The sequence below is a fragment of the Rhinoderma darwinii genome, chromosome 4 (assembly GCF_050947455.1).
Source record: "Rhinoderma darwinii isolate aRhiDar2 chromosome 4, aRhiDar2.hap1, whole genome shotgun sequence".
In the NCBI taxonomy this organism is placed as follows: domain Eukaryota; kingdom Metazoa; phylum Chordata; class Amphibia; order Anura; family Rhinodermatidae; genus Rhinoderma; species Rhinoderma darwinii.
The window spans coordinates 164,352,990-164,372,508 of NC_134690.1; the positions used below are offsets into that span (position 1 = coordinate 164,352,990).

A 19,519-nucleotide genomic window follows, 5' to 3' on the forward strand; every position below is an offset into this window, starting at 1 on the left:
TCACTAGGTCATATAAGTTGAACTGATCAACTGACCTGAATAGTGCTGTCTCCCTGATTCCAGCTCCATTGTTTTCCTGAACCCCCTTACAGCAAATTAGCATAAAGGGAGCCTACACAACAGTGGGCCATATCTCTGAAATAGGGGAGTCCAGGAAAAAAAAACAGGTCGGATAACCAGTTTACCTTATACGACCTAGTGACATGTCCTCTTTAAAGCGACCCTCCAGTACCCAAAAAAATAAATTACTATACATTGTGTCCAGCAGCGCTGACGTCATCAGCGCTGGTTCCTCGGATAGCAGTGGAAAGGGTGGTGACCAGTCTTAAACTTGCAAAGAAGTAGCCCATAGTGAAATCTGAGACTGCAGCACACATCTTAGAAGGTGAAAGACGGGGGACCGGAACGCTGGAACAGGGGCCCGATTATTCAGGAGCAGGGCAGCAGGTATGTTGACTATACATTTCCGACTGGAGGGTCACTTTAATAAAATCTCGATGCTCACTGCTAAAGGTGCTTCTTGTTTTGTCATCTTTTAAATACTGCAGAACCTCTAGGTGGCACTCTTCATTGCATAGAGCTTGTACTTCTCAAATACAGTTAGGTCCAGAAGTATTTGGACAGTGACACAAGTTTTGGCATTTTAGCTGTTTACCAAAACATATTGAATATACAGTTATATAATCAATATGGGCTTAAAGTGCAGACTCTCCGCTTTAATTTGAAGGTATTCACAGCCTAATTTGAGGAAGGGTTTAGGAATTACAGCTCTTTAATATGTAGCTGCCTCTTTCAGGGCACTAAAGGTAATTGGACAATTATCTCAAAAGCTATTTAATGGGCTGCATGGGCTATTCCCTCGTTAATCCATCATCAATTAAGCAGGTAAAAGGTCTGGAGTTGATTCCAAGTGTGCCACTGGAATTTGGAAGCTGTTGCTGTGAACCCGCAACATGAGGTAAAAGAAGCTCTCAATGCAAGTGAAACAAATCAACAGTTTGGTACGTTCTTGAAAAAAAAAAGAGTGCACTGGTGATCTCGTGAACTCCAAAAGGCCTGGACGTCCACGGAAGACAATTGTGGTAGATGATCGCAGAATCGTTTCCATGGTGAAGAAAAACCGCTTCACAACATCTACCCAAGTGAAGAACACTCTCCTGGAAGTAGGTGTATCAGTATCTAAGTCTACCATAAAGAGAAGACTTCATGAGAGCGAATACAGAGGGTTCATCCCAAGGTGCAAACCATTAATCAGCCTCAAAAAAAGAAAGGCCAGATTAGACTTTGCCAAACAACATGTAATTAAGCCAGCCCAGTTCTGGAACAGTATGAAACTAAGATCAACCTGTACCAGAATGATGGGAGGAAGAAAGTATGGAGAAGGCTTGGAACGGCTCATGAACCAAAACACACCACATCCTCTGTAAAACATGGTGGAGGCACTGTGATGGCATGGGCATGCATGGCTGCCAAAGGCACTGGGTCACTAGTGTTTATTGATGATGTGACTGAAGACGGAAGCAGCCGGATGAATTCTGAAGTGTTCAGGGATCTACTTTCTGCTCAGATTCAACCAAATCCAGCAAGGTTGATTGGACGTCGCTTTAGGGTATGTTCACACGGCCAAATTTCAGACGTATACGAGGCGTGTTATGCCTCGTTTTACGTCTGAAAATATGGCTACAATACGTCGGCAAACATCTGGCCATTCATTTGAATGGGTTTGCCGACATACTGTGCAGACGACCTGTTATTTACGCGTCGTCGTTTGACAGCTGTCAAACGACGACTCGTAAAAATACAGCCTCGTCAAAAGAAGTGCAGGACACTTCTTTCAGACGTTTTTGGAGCTGTTTTCTCATAGACTCCAATGAAAACAGCTCCAAAAACGAGTTGGTAAAAAAATGAGTTGGTAAAAATGCGAGTTGGTAAAAAACGTCTGAAAAGCAGGGTCTGTTTTCCCTTGAAAACAGCTCTGGATTTTCAGACGTTTTGGTTGACTACGTGTGAACATACCCTTACAGTACAGATGGACAATGACCCAAAACATACTGCGAAAGCAACCCAGGAGTTTTTTAAGGCAAAGAAGTGGAATATTCTGCAATGGCCAAGTCAATCACCAGATCTCAACCCGATCGAGCATGGATTTCACTTGCTTAAGATAAAACTTAAGGCAGAAAGACCCACAAACAAGCAACAACTGAAGACAACTGCAGTAAAGGCCTGGCAAAGCATCACAAAGGAGGAAACCCAGCGTTTGGTGATGTCCATGGGTCCCAGACTTCAGGCAGTCATTGCTTGCAAAAGACTCTCTGCAAAGTATTAAAAAAAAATATTAGAATTTTATTTGTCCAATTACTTTTGAGCCCCTGAAATGAGGAGTCTGTGTAGAAAAATGGTTGAAATTCCTAAACGTTTCACAGGATATGTTTGTTCAATCCCTTGAATTAAACCTGAAAGTGTACACTTCAATTGCATCTCAGTTGTTTCATTTCAAATCAAATGTGGTGGCATGCAGAGCCCAAATCATGAAGATTGTGTCACTGTCCAAATATTTCTGGACCTAACTGTATGTACAGTACTATATGCTACCCACTGGCGTAGCTATAGGGGTCGCAGCGGTCGCAATTGCGAATGGGCCCCGAAGCCAGGGGGGCCCACAGCCCCCCGCACCACATCAATAAAAAGTTACTATAGTAACTCGGGCCGCGGGCCCCTGTTACTATAGTAACAGACTGTACTTACCTTCCTGGTTCCGGATCGCAGCGGAGGTCCTGACGTCAAGCGCTGTGCGCAGCGCATGACGTCACAGCGCTATGCGCCGCGCACAGCATCGAGACGACAGAACAGAAGAGGAAGGTAAGATTAGCCCTGACTGGCGGGGTCCACAGAATAGGCCATCAATAGCTGATGTGTCTTCCGTGACCCGCCAATCAGCTGTTTTGAAGCGGCCGCAGCATTCGTACGAGAGCTGCTCCCCTTCATTCCGGTCACACTGTGAATCGGTGTCGGCGATTCACAGTGTGAGCGAGTAGTGAAATGAAGGGGAAGCAGTTCTCGTACGAGTGCTGCGGCCCCTTCAAAACAGCTTATTTGCGGGTCCCGGGAGACACATCAGCTATTAATGGCCTGTTCTGTGGATAGGCCATCAATGTTTAGGGACTGCGCAACCCCTAAGCCTACGATGTAGCAGGCTTAGGGGGCCCATGAGAAAGGATCACAGATTGTGTGATGCTGTCTGCTGGGCCCTGTATCTAAGCCAATCGCATGGTAGGCTTAGATACAGGGCCCATGTGTGATCCTGTCTGCTGGGCCCTGTATCTAAGCCAATCACATGGTAGGCTTAGATACATGGTGCAGAGGCTAACACTAACCCCCTTTATTACCCCGGTACCCACCGCCACCAGTGGTGCTGGGAAGAGCCGTGTACGATCCAGTACCTGACCATTTGTAGTGATGGTCGGCCACTGGGGTGGCCGCAGGCTGGTATTATCAGGAGGGGAAAGGCCAGATACAGTGGCCCTTCCCACCTTGGTAATGCTTGGCTGCTGCTGCTTTATTGTATCTGGCTGGTTATAAAAAATGGGGGGGACCCCACGTCATTTAAAAAAAATAAAATAATAATAATTATTGGAAAGAACGATGTGGGTTCCCCCCCAATTTTCATAACCAGCCAGATACAACACAGCAGCAGCAGGCAGCATTACCAGGGTGGGAAGGGCCACTGTTTTTGGCCTTCACCAGCCTAATACTACCAGCCTGCGGCCACCCCGCTTCCTGCCCGTCACTACAGATGGATGGGTACTGGTTCGTACCCGGCTCTTCCCAGCATCCCTGGTGGCGGTGGGTACCGGGGTAATAATGGGGGTTAGTGTTGGCCTCTGCACCTGCTAACATTAAGCCCCGCCTTAGTAATGGAGGTTGTCAATCAGCCAGCGGCCATTACTAACGCGGTGATAATAAAGTTTAAAAAGATACAAGCAAATAGAAAAAATATTTTATTGAAATAAAAAAACAACCCTCATTAACCATTTTATTGAGAATAAAAAAAACGCCGTCATTGAAGTCCTCGAATCCGAAGTCCAACAACCGAACCTGTAAAAAAACACAAGCACAAAAAAATAATCAGTAGCATATAAAGAAGCAAAATTATTATTCTTACCTTTCCTGGGTCCAGCGCTGGAGCCGCAATGTCAGGGAGCTGAGTCCTGTATCTAATCCAATCATGTCTGATACTGTCTGCTGGGCCCTGTATCTAATCGTATCATGTGTGATACTGTCTGCTGGGCCCTATATCTAATCCTATCATGTGTGATACTGTCTGCTGAGCCACTGTATCTAATCCGATCATGTGTGATACTGTCTGCTGGGCCCTATATCTAATCCAATCATGTGTGATACTGTCTGCTGGGCCCTATATCTAATCCTATCATGTGTGATACTGTCTGCTGGGCCCTATCTCTAATCCTATCATGTGTGATACTGCCTTCCGAGCCACTGTATCTAATCCGATCATGCGTGATACTGTCTGCTCAGCCACTGTATCTAATCCTATAATGTGTGATACTGTCTGCTGAGCCACTGTATCTAATCCTATCATGTGTGATACTGCCTTCTGAGCCACTGTATCTAATCCTATCATGTGTGATACTCTCTTCTGAGCTGTGTATCTAATCCTATCATGTGTGATACTGTCTGCTGAGTCATTGTATCTAATCCTATCATGTGTGATACGGTCTGCTGGGCCACTGCATCTAATCCTATCATGTGTGATACTGTCTGCTGAGCCACTGTATCTAATCCTATCATGTGTGATACTGCCTTCTGAGCCACTGTATCTAATCCTATCATGTGTGGTACTGTCTGCTGAGCCACTGTATCTAATCCTATCATGTGTGATACTGCTTTCTGAGCCACTGTATTTTATCCTATCATGTGTGGTACTGTCTGCTGAGCCACTGTATCTAATCCTATCATGTGTGATACTGTCTTCTGAGCTGTGTATCTAATCCTATCATGTGTGATACTGTCTGCTGAGTCATTGTATCTAATCCTATCATGTGTGGTACTGTCTGCTGAGCCACTGCATCTAATCCTATCATGTGTGATACTGTCTGCTGAGCCACTTTATCTAATCCTATCATGTGTGATACTGTCTGCTCAGCCACTGTATCTAAGCCTATCATGTGTGATACTGTCTGCTCAGCCACTGTATCTAATCCTATCATGTGTGATACTGTCTGCTGAGCCAATGTATCTAATCCTATCCATAGTTTATAGGGTCGTAGTGCTATAGATATGCTATGCTGTCTCCTATACACACTTTTTTTTTGGGCGGACACATATGTATTGGGGCTATTTCCCCTGACATTTTAAGCCCTAAGGGTATGTTCACACGGCAGCGTCCATTACGGCTGAGATTACGGTGCTGTTTTCAGGAGAAAATAGCAACGTAATTTCAGCCGTAATGGCATGTGCAGGCGTCTTTCGCTGCGTCCATTACGGACGTAATTGGAGCTGTTTTTCCATGGAGTCCATGGAAAACGGCTCCATTTACGTCTGAAGAAGTGACAGGCACTTCTTTGACGCGAGCGTCTTTTTTACGCGCCGCCTTTTTACAGCGGCGCGTAAAAAAAATGACCGTCAGCACAGAACATCGTAAGACCCATTCAAATGGGCAGATGTTTGCCAACGCTTTTGATGCTAAAACGCCCGAATTACGTCCGTAAATAGGATGTGTGAACCCAGCCTTAGTGACGCCCCGGCTGCTAGTGCTGCATTGTTGGGTCACTTAGGAGACCCAGCGATGCAGCTGAAAGCTGCGGACCGTCGCCCATGAGGAGTTTGCGGGGGGGGGGGGGGCCCAATAAGAACTTTTGCATCGGGGCCCATGAGCCTTTAGCTACGCCCCTGATGCTACCTGTATTAGAAACACTATCAAACACATTCAAAGTGACATACATAATAAGAAAAGTAGCCGCTTTCTATATAATAAATATATATATATATATATATATATATATATATATATATATATATATAATGAACAATACTTATAGAACTAATAATTACATAAATAATGAAGTTATAGTTTAACAAGTCTAAAGTAAAAATTTTTAATAAAGTGACAAAATGTCTGAGCACTCTTTTATGGAAAGACTAATTGGAGAAGGTGCTGACTGACAAGCAACTCCTGGAACTGCCGGCACGGCCTTTTCACGAGTACTGCAGAATTGGATAAACTTTGTGTTCTGTGCCCACTGTTTTAACACTTTATGAGCATCTAAGGGTATGTGCACACGACCTCTTTTCAGACGTAATGGAGGCGTTTTACGCCTCGAATTACGCCTGAAAAGACGGCTCCAATACGTCGGCAAACATCTGCCCATTGCTTGTAATGGGTCTTACGATGTTCTGTGCAGACGAGCTGTCATTTTACGCGTCACTGTCAAAAGACGGCTCGTAAAATGACGCCCGCGGCAAAGAAGTGCAGGACACTTCTTGGGATGTAATTGTAGCCGTTTTTCATTGACTCCAATGAAAACCAGCTCCAATTACGTCCATAAAAGACGCAGCAAAAAACGCGAGTAATTGTGAAAACGTCTGAAATTCGGGAGCTGTTTTCTCCTGAAAACAGCTCCGTAATTTCAGACGTATTTGGCGTTGTCATGTGCACATACCCTAATAATTGCCCTTATTTAAAGCACTACTTTCTCAAGAAAGTGGAAAATTGCTGGCAGGCCACAGGGACATGATGGTTATTATATTACAGTTTTTCTATATTTTAGTGCACTTATGTTTCTTGGTGACTTTAAGCAGAATCTGGGACACGCTCTTCATAAATATGGTGCTTAGTCTGAACACCATGTATTTTAATGTATTTACTTTATAAATTTTTTAAATAAATACAGTGATAAATCCACTTTATCTTCAAAAGATGTGTTTTATAAGGGAGGCCAGCTGCTATGCATACCTGCGTTTGGTGCAACTTTCTAATTACTCTTTTTTGTATCCTGTATAAAAAGCAGCTGTATCTAGCACTGAAACCTGTATCCATCGGGTCAGCGGCACTGACGGGTTCAGTGACATCGGGTCCTGCGTGTTTCTATTATGCAAGATCGAGCTGTCACTGATCACATCTAAGTTCATAACTTAAATGTGATTAATAACAGGTGTAGACGTATGAAGGCTTGTTTTTTTCAGGACAAGTTTTAGTTTTTCATGACACCATATAATGGAAACGGAATTTTTTTTTTTGTGTGGGATGAAATGGGTAAAAAAAAACAGCAAATGCGCCATTTTTGGGGGTTTTGTTTTTACGCCGTTCATCATGCAGTAAAAACTACATGTTCACTTTATTCTATGTATTTATATGATTATGGCGATACCAAATTTATGTGTTTTTTTTATGTTTTACCACTTTCTGGGAGCCATAACTTTTTATTTTTCTGTCAATTTAGTGGTGTGATGGTTTATTTTTTACGAAGCAAGCTGTTGTCCTTATTGGTACCATTTTGAGGTACATGTGAGTTTTCGATCACTTTTTGTTCCATTTTTTTGGGGAAGCTAAGGTCACCAATAAAACAGCAATTTGGGTATTTTTTATTATTTTTTTTATGGCATTCACCGAGCAGGTTAAAGGGAAGGTGTCATGAAATTATTTTTTTTTTTTTATAATATTGCTTTTAGTATGATATTATAATTGTGTTCTACTTATTTTTTTTTCTTATTTTTACTTCTCTATGGGGGCTGGCATTTTTTTTTTCATCTCTGTATGTGCCGATTAACGACACATACAGAGATGGAATACGGCACATACATCTCCATAGAGAATGCGAACGGGAGCCGTTCCATTCCTTGCAGCGTACGCCGTCTGTGCCGCTCCTACACAGACCAAAACGAAGCTTGTTAGCAGAGCGAAATCCGGCGCCATTTTCATGTGGACCGGAAGCTGCTGCCGGACAGTCAGATGACGACTTCCTGCCGCGGCTTCCGGCCATATGTTCAAGGAAGCGAAGACGCAAGGAATAGGAGCGGAGGCGGCAGCGGCGGCAGGAACAGGTAAGTTATGTTTGTGTATGCGATGTGTGTATTATGTTCGTGTATGTTCGTGTTATACTGTCTGATTAGCACTGTATCTAATCGTCCTACACTGTGCATTCGCTCAGAAAATGGCGGCACACAGTGAGGGAGGTTTGAAGGTTCAACCCCCTCCTTCTCCTGGCACTAGCCAGAAGAAGGGAGGGGGGATTGTGTGAGTACACTAGAGCAAGTGTGTCTACCCCAAATTTGCAGCATAAAGCAATGAGGTTGCTTTACCACATTGACCATGCTGCAATTTTGGGAACTGCTCCCTCTAATGACCAGCACATGGAAATGTTATAAATTGGAATCTAATTTATAATATTTCCTGACTTGTGAAAATGTAAAAAAAAAATTAAAACAATGTGTAATCACTTAAATAATAATTGTTTAACTAAAAAAAATAAACAATTTCTAGCGACACATTCCCTTTAAATAACGTTATATTGTAATAGTTTGGACTTTTACTGACGCAGCGATACCAGTTATGTTTACTTTTATTTTTGTTAATATTGGGAAAATGTTTTTTTTTTTACTTTTTATTCTTTTTTTGGTGCATTTTTTTCTCGAAGTTCCTCTAGGGTACTTGAATCAGCGATCCAGCGAACCACTTCTTTGAAGAAGACTATGCTTCCACTGGACTTGGTAAGATCTCAATTTAACTGTATTATTAATGATCCTTTACATAGCTTGATTACGGATAAAGAGGAAATGTTCTCTAGACTGTGGCAACCTTGGTTGGACTATTCCAGGACGGTTTAATCACTTGACTTCTTGAAACACTGACGGTTACAAATAAATACCCCCCATTTTTTTTCCGCTCTCTCTCTTCCCTCCCTTCTCCTTAATTATTACTTACTACCTGTATGTAAACTTGTCTTTGAATTTGTTTATACATTGTTCCATGTAATATAATTTTTTACTGTTAAAAATTTCAATACAAATTATTGCAAATAAAGTAGGATGCCTATACTGTTGCACCTGCTGTCATTAACTTCTATTGTACAAAAAAACAAGACCAATTGCATGTCCTGCTGCAACCAGTTTTAACACAACATAAGGGCTTATTCAGACGAACGTATAATACGTCCGTGCTACGTGCGTGATTTTCACGCGCCTCGCACGGACCTATGATAGTCAATGGGCCCGTTCAGACTGTCCGTGATTTTCACGCAGCGTATGTCCGCTGCGTAAAACTCACGACATGTCCTATATTTGCCCGTTTTTTTCCGCATCACGCACCCATTGAGGTCAATGGGTGCGTGAAAACCGCGTACGGCACACGGACACACTTCCGTGTGCCGCGCATGATGCGCGTTACAGTAGTCAAAACTATGAATGAAAACAGAAAAGCAACATGTGCTTTTCTGTTTACAAACATACAAACAGAGTGTCATAATGATGGTGGCTGCATGAAAATCACGCAGCCACGCATCATATGCTGCTAACACACGGAACTTTTATGGACATTTTGCGCGCGCAAAACTCCACGTTTTTTGTGCGCACAAAATGCACACGCTCGTGTGGATCCGGCCTTAGACTTACAATAAGAAGAAAAATAGATCCGGAGTTTTGTATATAAAATATAACTTTTACTTGTTTCTCTTAAAGAGTTGCTCTAGAAAAAACATACATGTACAGACAATATATATATATAAAAAGTAGCAGGTGTACTGAATTTTTGGTGCTCATTCATAGCCTGTATCCAGTATCGTGAGGTAATATGATATTAACAGCAGTTCATGCGTGTATATAATGAATAAAGAGTGTTCATCAATTTTTATGTCTAGAGATCCTTTCTTGTAAGTAACCAACAGGTGCTTATAAATGACTAACAGGTACAAGAGTATGGGGCTCAATGCCCCCCTACCCGTATGGATGTCATCCGTTTTCTCTGACAACCTTTATACACACGCATGAACTGCTGTTAATATCGTATTACCTCACGATACTGGATACAGGCTATGAATGAGCACCAAAAATTCAGTACACTTGCTACTTTTTATATATATTGTCTGTACATGTATGTTTTTTCTAGAGCAACTTTTTAAGAGAAACAAGTAAAAGCTATATTTTATATACAAAACTCCGGATCTACTTTTCTTTTTATATATATTACGGAGAATCCCTTAAAACAAGTCTGGATGGTGGACTTTACCTTTCATCATCATTCATCACTTAGACTTACAATATAACCTTTCAACAGGATGAAAAAAATATGGTATGAACAGAACCTGTCTGTTTGCATGGGGATTTTGTGCTGGTGACAAAGCTTCTCAATTTTTTGATAATGTAACTTTGCAAGAACAATTACCTAACATCCTGATTTTAACTGTATATAAGTAACTACGTAAACACTGCTGGTTTCAGTCCTTACAAAATACAATTACAAAATCGCTTAAGAAATTTCTTCAACTACCTTCAACTGCATTCTTTTCACTCAAGAAGTGAAATACTTTCTGACTATTTCGGGTAAGGCCACATGGTGCGGTCACAGTGCGTTTATGTTGCGTTTTCAAACTGCAGCAAGTCATTTTTCAGTAGAAGTCAATGGTGAAATGTTTGTTATGGACAGACTGCTGCTATTATATTACAATGTGTTTTTTGTGCAGTTAACTGCATCTTCATAATGTCCGACCGCATTCGGTTAATGACCGCGCTGCCAAAGTTGTTGCTGAACTGCTTGCATTTTTGCTAACAGTTCTGCAATGCATTGTAATGAACTATATACAGGAAGCACCTAACAAACTTCAACATGGGTGAAAACTATGTCCAATTATTTCCTTTAAAAACGCAACACAACTGCAGCATTACAGAGACAAAAAATGCATGCAGTTGACAGAATGCGGTTTTCAAATGCAACAAAACTGCGTCAACGACGTACCGTATGGCCTTACCCTTACATCCTCACAGAATTGTACTTGTGCCTAAAGAGCAGATGGGCAGAGCTGCACAAACCCTGGGACACTTAACCCCCTGAACTATCAATGGGGCGTATAATGGCAAGGGGGCGTGTAACATGGCTGTGACACTGTGCAATCAGGTACGGACAGTGTCACAGCAAGAGCTGGAGAGAGGAGAGCGTATGCGCGCACACGCTCTCACTCTTCAGCTCTCGGCAGACAAGGACAAGACTGTGATCTCTCGCGAGAGATCACACAATCTTGTACTTGTCTGCCGAACTGGCAAGGATGCGTGTAATGGCAAGGGGGCATGTCACTGCTACGGACAGTGCAAGAGCTGGAGAGAGGAGAGCGCGTATTCGCACGCACGCTCTCACTCACTCTTCAGTTCTCGGCAGACAGGTACTCTCTCGCAAGAGATCACAGTCTTGTCCTTGTCTGTCCGTAGCAGACAGTGACACGCCCCCTTGCCATTACACACCCTCATGCCAGTTCGGCAGACAAGTACGAGACTGTGTGATCTCTCGCTAGAGATTAGTCTTGTCCTTGTCTGCCGAGAGCTGAAGAGTGAGATCGAGCGCACGCACACGCTCTCATCTCTCAAGCTCTTGCTGTGGCACAGTCCATAGCTGATTGGACAGTGTGACAGCCATCTTACACGCCCCCTTGCCATTACCCGCCCCATTGACAGTTCAGGGGGTTATTTAAATATCGGGCGCCAAATATAACAGCACCGATATCTAAATAATGGAGAAGGGTAGGAAAAAATGCAAAGTGCCCCAGGGTTTTTGCAGCCCTCCCCATTACATGCTGCACTCAGCTGCACATGTATGGAGAGGTGAAAGGTTCTCTTTAGGCCGGATTTACACGAGCATGTGCGTTTTGCACGTGCAAAAAACGCGTTGTTTTGCGCGCGCAAAAGTTAATTAACAGCCCCGTGTGTCAGCAGCGTATGATGCGTGGCTGCGTGATTTTCGCGCAGCCGCCATTATTATGACACTCTGTTTGCATGTTTGTAAACAGAAAAGCACGTGGTGCTTTTCTGTTTTCATTTATACTTTTTACTGCTGTTGCGCGAACCATGCACGTCCCACGGAAGTGATTCTGTGTGCTGCGCGTGATTTTCACGCACCCATTGACTTCAATGCGTGATGCGCGAACAACGCACAAATATAGGACATGTCGTGAGTTTTACGCAGCGGACACACACTGCGTGAAACTCACGGACAGTCTGCACGGCCCCATAGACTAACATAGGTCCGTGCGGGGCGCGTGAAAATCACGCGCGTTGCACAGACATATATCACATTCGTCTGAATAAACCAGGGCTTTAAAAAAAATTGAAAATCGGGAGCTGTTTTACCTTGAAAACAGCTCCGTATTTTCAGGCGTTTTTGAGTTTGTGTGTGAACATACCCTGAGGGTATGTTCACACGGCCAAATTTCAGACGTATACGAGGCGTATTATGCCTCGTTTTACGTCTGAAAATACGGCTCCAATACGTCGGCAAACATCTGCCCATTCATTTGAATGGGTTTGCCGACGTACTGTGCAGACGACCTGTTATTTACGCGTCGTCGTTTCACAGCTGTCAAACGACGACGCGTAAAAATACAGCCTCATCAAAAGAAGTGCAGGACACTTCTTTGGACGTTTTTGGAGCTGTTTTCTCATAGACTCCAATGAAAACAGCTCCAAAAACGGACGTAAAAAACGCCGTGAAAACGGCGCGAAAAACGCCGCGAAAAATGCGAGTTGGTCCAAAAACGTCTGAAAAGCAGGGTCTGTTTTCCCTTGAAAACAGCTCTGGATTTTCAGACGTTTTTGTTGACTACGTGTGAACATACCCTTACAAATAAATAATCCTCCCTTTTTTCTTTCCTTTCTCTCTCTTCCCTCCCTTCTCCCTGATTGTTACTTATTACTTGCATTTGAACGTCTATTTGGATTTGTTCATGCATGTTCCATGTAATGTCATTTGAGACTGATAAAAATTTCAATAAAAACGATTGCAAATAAAATGCCATAGGTTAGGAGCATGTTCTATATAGAAGGGCAGGACATAAAGAAAAGATTTTGCGCGGCAAACAACGTGTGCTGCTTTTTGTTTCCATCTTTGTAATCTCTCTGATGTTCTCAAAAGTTGTCAAGTATGGATTTGTTGCTGCTGAATAGTGAATGCTAGTTGTGAATGTGTTCATTAAAGAGGCTTTGTCACCACATTATAAGTGTCCTATCTCCTATATAAGGAGATGGGCGCTGTAATGTAGGTGACAGTAATGCTTTTTATTTAAAAAAAACGATCTTTTTTCACAAAGTTAGGAGCGATTTAAGTTTATGCTAATGAGCTTTCTTAATGCCAAAGTGGGCGTACTTTTACTTTCGACCAAGTGGGCGTTGTACAGAGGAGTGCATGACGCTGACCAATCAGCATCATGCACTCCTCTCCATTCATTTACACTGCACTAGCGATATAGATATATCACTATGTGCAGCCTCATACACAAGCCCTAACATTACTACAGTGTCCTGATAATGAATGCACATGAAATCCAGCCTGGACGTCATGTGTACTCAGAATCCTGACACTTCTGACTCTTTTTTGTGAGATTCCAGCAACGGATACGAAATCTTGCGAGATCTCGGAGCTAAACGAGATTTGGTTTCACTTGCCGGAATCTCACAAAAAAAGATTCAGAAGTGTCAGGATTCTGAGTACACATGACGTCCAGGCTGGATGGTCATGTGTATTCATTATCAGGACACTGTAGTAATGTTAGGGTTTGTGTATAAGGCTGCACATAGCGATATAACTATATCGCTAGTGCAGTGTAAATGAATGGAGAGGAGTGCATGATGCCGATTGGTCAGCGTCATGCACTCCTCTGTACAACGCCCACTTGGTCGAAAGTAAAAGTACGCCCACTTGGGTATTAAGAAAGCTCATTAGCATAAACTTAAATTGCTCCTAACTTTGTGAAAAAAGATCTTTTTTTTAAATAAAAAGCATTACTGTCACCTACATTACAGCGCCCATCTCCTTATGTAGGAGACAGAGCACTTATAATGTGGTGACAGAGTCTCTTTATATAAGCATGTTTCCTTGTAAAGAAAAATTAGGAAATTGTGAAACATATATTACACAGAATATTTCTTTTTCAGTTACAAATACCATGCATTATTAGCTTCCTATTTTAGCTTCTGCCTTTTCCTATTTTAGGCAGGTCCATGCAAAACATACTGTAAGGGCATGCCCAGACGTGGCAGAGTTCTTCCGCCACTGTCCGCATCAATGCCGCACAGAATCTGCATTGCAGATTCTGTTGCGGCTCTGCCTAAAATGGGCATTAAATTGATGCGGACTAGCCATTGCGTATTGAGGGGAAAGTACTTCCCTTCTCTCTATCAGTGCAGGATAGAGAGAAGGGACAGCCCTTTCCCTAGTAAAAGTAAAAAGAAATTCATACTTACCTGGCCGTTGTCTTGGTGACGCGTTCCTCTCTTGACATCCAGCCCGACCTCCCTGGATGATGCGGCAGTCCATGTGACCGCTGCAGCTGCCACTTGGACTGAAATGTCATCCCGGGAGGCCGGATTTTAGGAAGAAGCAGGGAGTTCTCGGTAAGTATGAACTTCTATTTTTTTTACAGGTTGATGTATATTGTGATCGGAAGTCACTGTCCAGGGTGCAGAAACAGTTACTTCCGATCGCTTAACTCTTTCAGCACCCTGGACAGTGACTATTTACTGACGTCGCCTAGCAACGCTCCCGTAATTATGGGTGCACACACGTAGTCACCCGTAATTACGGGAGCCCCATTGACATCCTCAGTGTGGCTGTAGACCTAGAAATACATAGGTCCAGCCAGAATGAAGAAATGTCATGTTAGTAAAACCAATATGCTCCGCAGCACACATAACATCTGTGGACTTCATTGCGGAATTTTGACTCTCCATTGAAGTCAATGGAGAAATTCCACAATGAGTCCGCAACAAGTCCGCTACACGTCCACAACAACCAGTGTATGCTGCGGACACCAAATTCCAAATATGGTCCGCAGCGGAATTGTCCGCAACGTGTAAACGAACCCAACCACAAAGCTGTGGAAGGCAATGGAGAAACGTGTACGCTGCGGATTTCCGCTGCAGACTGTCCGCAGCGGAACTCCACAGCAATTCCGCCACGTGTGGTCATGCCCTAAGGCCTCATGCACACAACCGTAGCCATGTGCACGGCCATGATTTTAGAGTCGGCCGGCAGTGGAGTTTCCCCCGTGAGCTGCCCTCAAATCGCGGGGCCGTGCACATGGCCGAGTGCATTCTTTTCTATGAGCCTGAACCGTAAAAAAACACGGCCGTAATAAGACATGTCCATTTTTTTTGCGGTCCAGGCTTTGCAGCAATGCACGGACCGTGGAAACCATGGTCGTCTGCATGGGCCCATAGAAATGAATGAGCCCTCAATTCATCCGTGGATTTTCGGGAGAATTGCGGCCGCAAAAGCACGTTCGTGTGCATGGGGCCTAAGGTTTATGGTTCACGGAAATATAGTCTATATTAGTTATTTTATTTTGTATAAAAATCAAAAATACTAAGAGGCAACCCTAGCTGTGCTTTATACACTACCGTTCAAAAGTTTGGGGTCACCCAGACAATTTTGTGTTTTCCATGAAAACTCACACTTAGGGGGGATTCACACGAGCGTGATTTGGCAGCGTGTAGGCCGCGTGGTTTTCGCGCGGCACGCAATGCCCTATAGAAGTCTATGGGGCAGTACACACAGTCCGTGTATTTTGCGCAGCGTTTGTTCGCTGCGCAAAATACGCGACAGGTTCAATAACTCTGCGTATTTCACGCATCACGCACCCATTGAAGTCAATGGGTGCGTGAAAACCAGGCAGGTCGCACGGAAGCACTTCCGTGCGAACAGACTGAAACAGCGCACGAGCTGTCAAAAGGATGAATGTAAACAGAAAAGCACCACTCATCTTTGCGAGGAGCGAACCCGGACAACCGAAGCTAACTTCACTGGGTTCGGCCAAACTCGTTTTGGCCGAACCCGGCAAAAAAAATTCCGGTCCGCGACGTCGGGAGACATTCACTGTGCATGGTGCTGAAAGAGTTAAACTGTTTCAGCACCATGGACAGTGACTTGCGATCCCAAAATACATGAACCTGTAAAAAAAACCGAAGTTCTAACTTACCGATTACTCCTGTCTCCTTCCTGCAGTCCGACCTCCCGGGATGACACTTCAGTTCAAGTGACAGCTCCAGCCAATCACAGGCCAAGCACAGGCTGCAGCCAATCACAGGCTGCAGCGGTCACTTGGACTGCCGCGTCATCCAGGGAGGTGGGGCCCGATGTCAAGAGAGGCGCGTCACCAAGGACGCGTCACCAAGGCAACGGCAGGGAAGTTCTCGGTAAGTAGGAACTTTATCTTTTTTTTTTACAGGTTTTTCGCTGTTGTGTTCGGCATTCACTGTCGAGGGTGCTGAAAGATTTAGCTCTTTCAGCACCTTGGACAGTGACGGGCGTCGACAAGCCTCATCTCTATGATGCCGGCTGCGCGAAAATCACGCAGCCGCGCATCAGACACGCATGACACACGCAGCTGTCAAATGGTTTTTGCGCTCGCAAAACGCTGCGTTGTTTGCGCGCGCAAAAACGCAACGTTCGTGTGAATCTGCCCTTATATTTATCAAATGAGTTGCAAAATGACTAGAAAATATAGTCAATTACAGCATTGCAGACCTTTGGCATTCTAGCTGTTAATTTGCTGAGGTAATCGGGAGAAATTTCACCCCATGCTTCCAGAAGCCCCTCCCACAAGTTGGATTGGCTTGATGGGTACTTATTGCATACCATACGGTCAAGCTGCTCCCACAACAGCTCTATGGGGTTGAGATCTGGTGACTGCGCTGGCCACTCCATTACAGATAGAATACCAGCTGCCTGCTTCTTCCCTAAATAGTTCTTGCATAATTTGGAGGTGTGCTTTGGGTCATTGTCCTGTTGTAGGATGAAATTGGCTCCAATCAAGCGCTGTCCACAGGGTATGGCATGGCGTTGCAAAATGGAGTGATAGCCTTCCTTATTCAAAATCCCTTTTACCTTGTACAAATCTCCCACTTTACCAGCACCAAAGCAACCCCAGACCATCACATTACCTCCACCATGCTTGACAGATGGCGTCCGGCACTCTTCCAGCATCTTTTCAGTTGTTCTGCGTCTCACAAATGTTCTTCTGTGTGATCCAAACACCTCAAACTTCGATTCGTCTGTCCATAACACTTTTTTCCAATCTTCATCTGTCCAATGTCTGTGTGCTTTTGCCCATATTAATCTTTTCCTTTTATTAGCCAGTCTCAGATATGGCTTTTTCTTTGCCACTCTGCCTTGAAGGTCAGCATACCGGAGTCGCCTCTTCACTGTAGACATTGACACTGGCGTTTTACAGGTACTATTTAATGAAGCTGTCAGTTGAGGACCTGTGAGGCGTCTATTTCTCAAACTATTCTAATGTACTTGTCTTGTTGCTCAGTTGTGCAGCGGGGCCTCCCACTTCTCTTTGTACTCTGGTTAGAGCCTGTTTGTGCTGTCCTCTGAAGGGAGTAGTACACACCGTTGTAGGAAATCTTCAGTTTCTTGGCAATTTCTCGCATGGAATAGCCTTCATTTCTAAGAACAAGAATAAACTGTCGAGTTTCACATGAAAGCTCTCTTTTTCTAGCCATTTGGAGAGTTTAATCGAACCCACAAATGTAATGCTCCAGATTCTCAACTAGCTCAAAGGAAGGTCAGTTTTATAGCTCCTCTAAACAGCAAAACTGTTTACAGCGGTGCTAACATAATTGCACAAGGGTTTTCAAGTGTTTTCTAATCATCCATTAGCCTTCTAACACAGTTAGCAAACACAATGTACCATTAGAACACTGGAGTGATGGTTGCTGGAAATGGGCCTCTATACACCTATGTAGATATTGCATTAAAAAACAGACGTTTGCAGCTAGAATAGTCATTTAGCACATTAACAATGTATAGAGTGTATTTATGATTAATTTAATGTTATCTTCATTGAAAAAAAACTGTGCTTTTCTTTAAAAAATAAGGAAATTTCTAAGTGACCCTAAACTTTTGAACGGTAGTGTATGTGGCCAAAGTTTACTTATTGTGAAATGTTAAATGGTGCAATATTTCAGTGTATGTCAGGTATCAGCAGATTTATGGTGTTGAATTACAAGCCATTAAGTGTAAGGGTATGTGCACACGATAGCTGCCTTTTACATCTGAAATTACAGACTTCAGGAGAAAACAGCTGTGTCGTTTCAGACGTAATTGCTCCTCCTCGCATTTTGCGAGGCGTCTTTGATGGCTATAAATTTGAGCTGTTCTTCATTGAATTCAATGAAAAACGGCTCAAATTACGTCCAAAGAAGTGTCCTGCACTTCTTTGACGAGGCAGTCATTTTACGCGTCGTCGTTTGACAACTGTCAAACGACGACGCGTAAATTACAGGTCGTCGGCACAGTACGTCGGCAAACCTATTCAAATGAATGGGCAGATGTTTGCCGACGTATTGTAGTCGTATTTTCAGGCATAAATCTAGGCATAATACGCCTCGTTTACGCCTGAAAATAGGTTGTGTGAATCCAGCCTTCGGTGGCACAAAATAATGTATAAATGGATGAACTTTCCCATAGGTTGACTCATCAACCACAAATATGGAGTTTGTAGGCCATGGTAAGCACATGGATTTCTGCAAGCTGTATTCAGATGAACTGGGACAGTTGCAGATATTTTTGCAACAAATCTGCCGCTTGTAGATATACCCTAAGGCCAGGTTCCCACGGGTCGGATATGCTGCATAAAAATTACGCAGCGTAGCCAACCTGGAACACGCAGCATCTTCTGTCTGAAAAATCTCACCATACTTACCCCCTCCGTCTTCTCTGTGCGCAGTCCGGCCTCCTACGATGACATTGCAGGCCATGTGATGCTGCAGCCTGTGATTGGCTTCATTGATCACATGGGATGAAACGTCATCCCAGGATGCCGGACTGCAGGAAAAAGGAGGGTATTCTGGATAAGCATGATTTTTTTTTTTTACAGAGTCGCGATTTTTGCGGCATAATCGCTGCGAATACACCGCAAAAGTCGCAACACTTGGCTTTCTGTTAGGGGTTTTGCATCCCCATTGAATTCAATGGCGAAAACACACAACAGAAAAATTCCGCACCGCAGGTCAATTTATTAACGTTTACGCTCCGTGTTTTTTCTGCAGCTTGGGCATGAGATTTTGTAAATTACATCTATTTTGCTGCTACTTAAAATGCTGTGGAATTTACGCACATAATTCCGTTGCGGAAATTCTGCAGCATTTACGCTATGTGGGAACCAGGCGTAATAGGGCCGATTTGCCTGGAGCAAGCTGCTCCTGACTGCCTAGAAGAACCTCTATAGATTGTTCCATTTCTGAACTGATGGTACATGTGACACAAAAAACAAGCTTTTTAGTACGTATCTAAACGTTT

The 19,519-nt window shown here is 43.6% G+C and overlaps 1 protein-coding gene across 1 annotated transcript in view; it reads left to right on the forward strand.

Annotated features, from left to right (window-relative positions):
• Positions 1-8,642: 8,642 nt before the first annotated feature.
• The window catches only part of TFRC (transferrin receptor), an 87,020-nt gene continuing 76,143 nt past the window's right edge, over positions 8,643-19,519 (forward strand). Inside the window, exon 1 of the mRNA XM_075861809.1 lies at positions 8,643-8,727. Coding sequence (XP_075717924.1) covers positions 8,710-8,727 — 18 coding nt within the window. The 5' untranslated portion in view covers positions 8,643-8,709. The remainder of the gene's footprint in view (positions 8,728-19,519) is intronic.